The 2,269-nt window shown below is 59.5% G+C and overlaps 1 protein-coding gene across 1 annotated transcript in view; it reads left to right on the forward strand.

The window, feature by feature from the left end:
- Positions 1-2,269, forward strand: part of ATP13A2 (ATPase type 13A2) — a gene marked incomplete at its 5' end in the record, with an annotated part of 13,703 nt that overhangs the window by 7,975 nt on the left and 3,459 nt on the right. The window contains 4 exon segments of the mRNA XM_010153275.1: positions 412-525; positions 653-809; positions 1,121-1,241; positions 1,448-1,572. Of these exon segments, the coding sequence (XP_010151577.1) occupies positions 412-525; positions 653-809; positions 1,121-1,241; positions 1,448-1,572 (517 nt within the window).

The following is a 2,269-nucleotide window of genomic DNA, read 5'->3' on the forward strand; positions in this document are numbered from 1 at the left end:
CACTGCCTCCCCACCCTCTCCGGGAAGAATTTCTTCCTGATATCCAATCTAAACCTCCCCACTTTCAATTTAAACCCATTATCCCTTGTCGTGTCACTACAGACCCTTGTAAAAAGTCCCCCCCAGCTTCCTTGTAGCCCCTTCAGGCACTGGAAGGTGCAATAAGGTCTCCCCGGAGCCTTCTCTTCTCCAGGCTGAACCCCCCAACTCTCCCAGCCTGTCCCCACAGCAGAGGGGCTCCAGCCCTTGGAGCATCTCCGTGGCCCCCTCTGGACTCGCTCCAACTGGGCGATAAAAAGCTGTGGATCTATAGAGGGAGGCAGCGCACATCTTGCTCTGCCGGTGTTTAAGACCAGCCGTGGGGTGGAGGGGGCGTGAGGCTGGCAAAGCAGCGTCTTGCCCTGGTTTCAGCGCCTGGAGATGATGGAGGAGGAGGAAGGTGAGCTGCCCGCCCTCCAGCTGTTTGGAACGAAGGTCTTGGCTGTGATGAAACCTCCACCCGAGGAAGAGCAGCCGCGAGACAGGGTAGGTCCTGTGGGGCAGAGTGCCTCGGGATCCCCAAGTCACCGGGTTGTTGTCCTTCCCGGCCCCTGGAGAGGTTGTACCTCCCGAAGAAGCTCCTGCCTGGCCCTGATACCTGCTCCCTCCGCAGAAGCACCAGTCACCTGTGGGGATCCTCCGGCGTTTCCCCTTCTCCTCCTCCTTGCAGAGGATGAGTGTCCTGGTGAAGCTGCCTGGCGAAGCCTCAGCCCACGTCTACGCCAAGGGTGCGCCGGAGATGGTGGCCAGCCTTTGCAGGAGGGAAACAGGTACGTGCCGGGGGGGAGCAGGGGTTTGCTGTCGCCCCCCAGCTGCTTCTCTGACATCCCTGCGGCTCATCCCCGTGGGAAGTCATCCTCGGTGGTGCCGTGGACCGGCTTCCAGAGGCGCAGGAACTGCAGCCTCACAGGAGGGAAGAAAATAGGAGCTGGAAGACAGGAAAGGGGGGTTGGAGTCGGGATGAGCATCCAAAGCCCTTCAGTCCTTTGAGAGCTGGAGCCCCAGCTCCCCTTGGCAGCTCCGCGTAGCCGGGTTCGTTCAGGATCTGTCCTGACCTTGCTTATCTCCTCACGGCTGGCAGTGCCCGCGGATTTCTCCCAGATGCTGCGACACTACACTACGGATGGTTTCCGGGTCTTGGGTCTGGCTTGCAGACCCCTGAGCACAGTGATGACCTTCGAGGAGGCCCTGCAGCTCCAGAGGTTGGTGCCAGCAACCTTTTTATCTCCATTTACATCTTGTTTGCTCCAAGAATTTCACAGAATGCTTTGTTGCCTTGCAGCCTGCAAAGGATTAAACCCTACCCCATGCTAAAGCAATTGCTTCCTGGCCCCCAGATGGACTTTTAGCTGTTTGTATGGATTGATCCGCTCTGCCTTGTGTTGAACGGCTTGTTGTATCCCGCCAGGGACTCTGCGGAGAGTGACCTGACCTTCCTGGGGTTCCTCGTCATGAAAAATGTCCTCAAGCCAGAGTCTGCACCCGTGATTCACCTCCTGAGGAACGCCAACATCCGCCCCGTCATGGTGACAGGTGACCCTGCGGAGGGGAGCGGGGACGCCAGGCTATGGGGGGAGGTGGGACATGGATAACCTTTGGCGCTGGGAAGGATTTCTCCACCAGAACTTGGTGGTTGGAGCAGCTGGGCAGCATGGGGAGGACTCCTGCACCCTGGCTTTGTGCATTCCCACTCCTTCTTGCCGTCGCTTTACTGGGGAGCTGGCGGGGTGCGGAGGGGTGCAGGCTGCTTTGTCACGGACGCAGTGTGATCCCGCAGACCTGGAGTGGGCGGCTCAAACAGCAAAACCACTCAGCGTCTCGCAGGTGATGGCATCGGTGTCGGTGCTTCACGAGCACCCTGAATTGCACGGCTGACGGGAGAGACACGGGAGTCACCTTCGGGTCTTTTGCAGCACGGCGAGAAGCGCTGCCAGGGTTTGAGGCTGCTGCCTGTCTTTGGGGTCGGGCAGAAAGGACATTTACCAGCTGGGCAGAGAATGGATTTGGAGAAGGACTTGGGGGTACTGGGGGATGAAAAGCTGCACATGAGCCGGCCGTGTGCGCTGGCAGCCCAGAAAGCCAACCGTATCCTGGGCTGTATCCAGAGAAGTGTGGCCAGCAGGGCGAGGGAGGGGATTCTCCCCCTCTGCTCTGCTTTGGGGAGACCCCCCCTGCAGTTCTGTGTCCAGCTCTGGGGGCACCAGTGTCAGAAGGACACGGAGCTGTTGGA

This window comes from Eurypyga helias, unplaced genomic scaffold, assembly GCF_000690775.1.
Source record: "Eurypyga helias isolate BGI_N326 unplaced genomic scaffold, ASM69077v1 scaffold32456, whole genome shotgun sequence".
NCBI lineage: Eukaryota > Metazoa > Chordata > Aves > Eurypygiformes > Eurypygidae > Eurypyga > Eurypyga helias.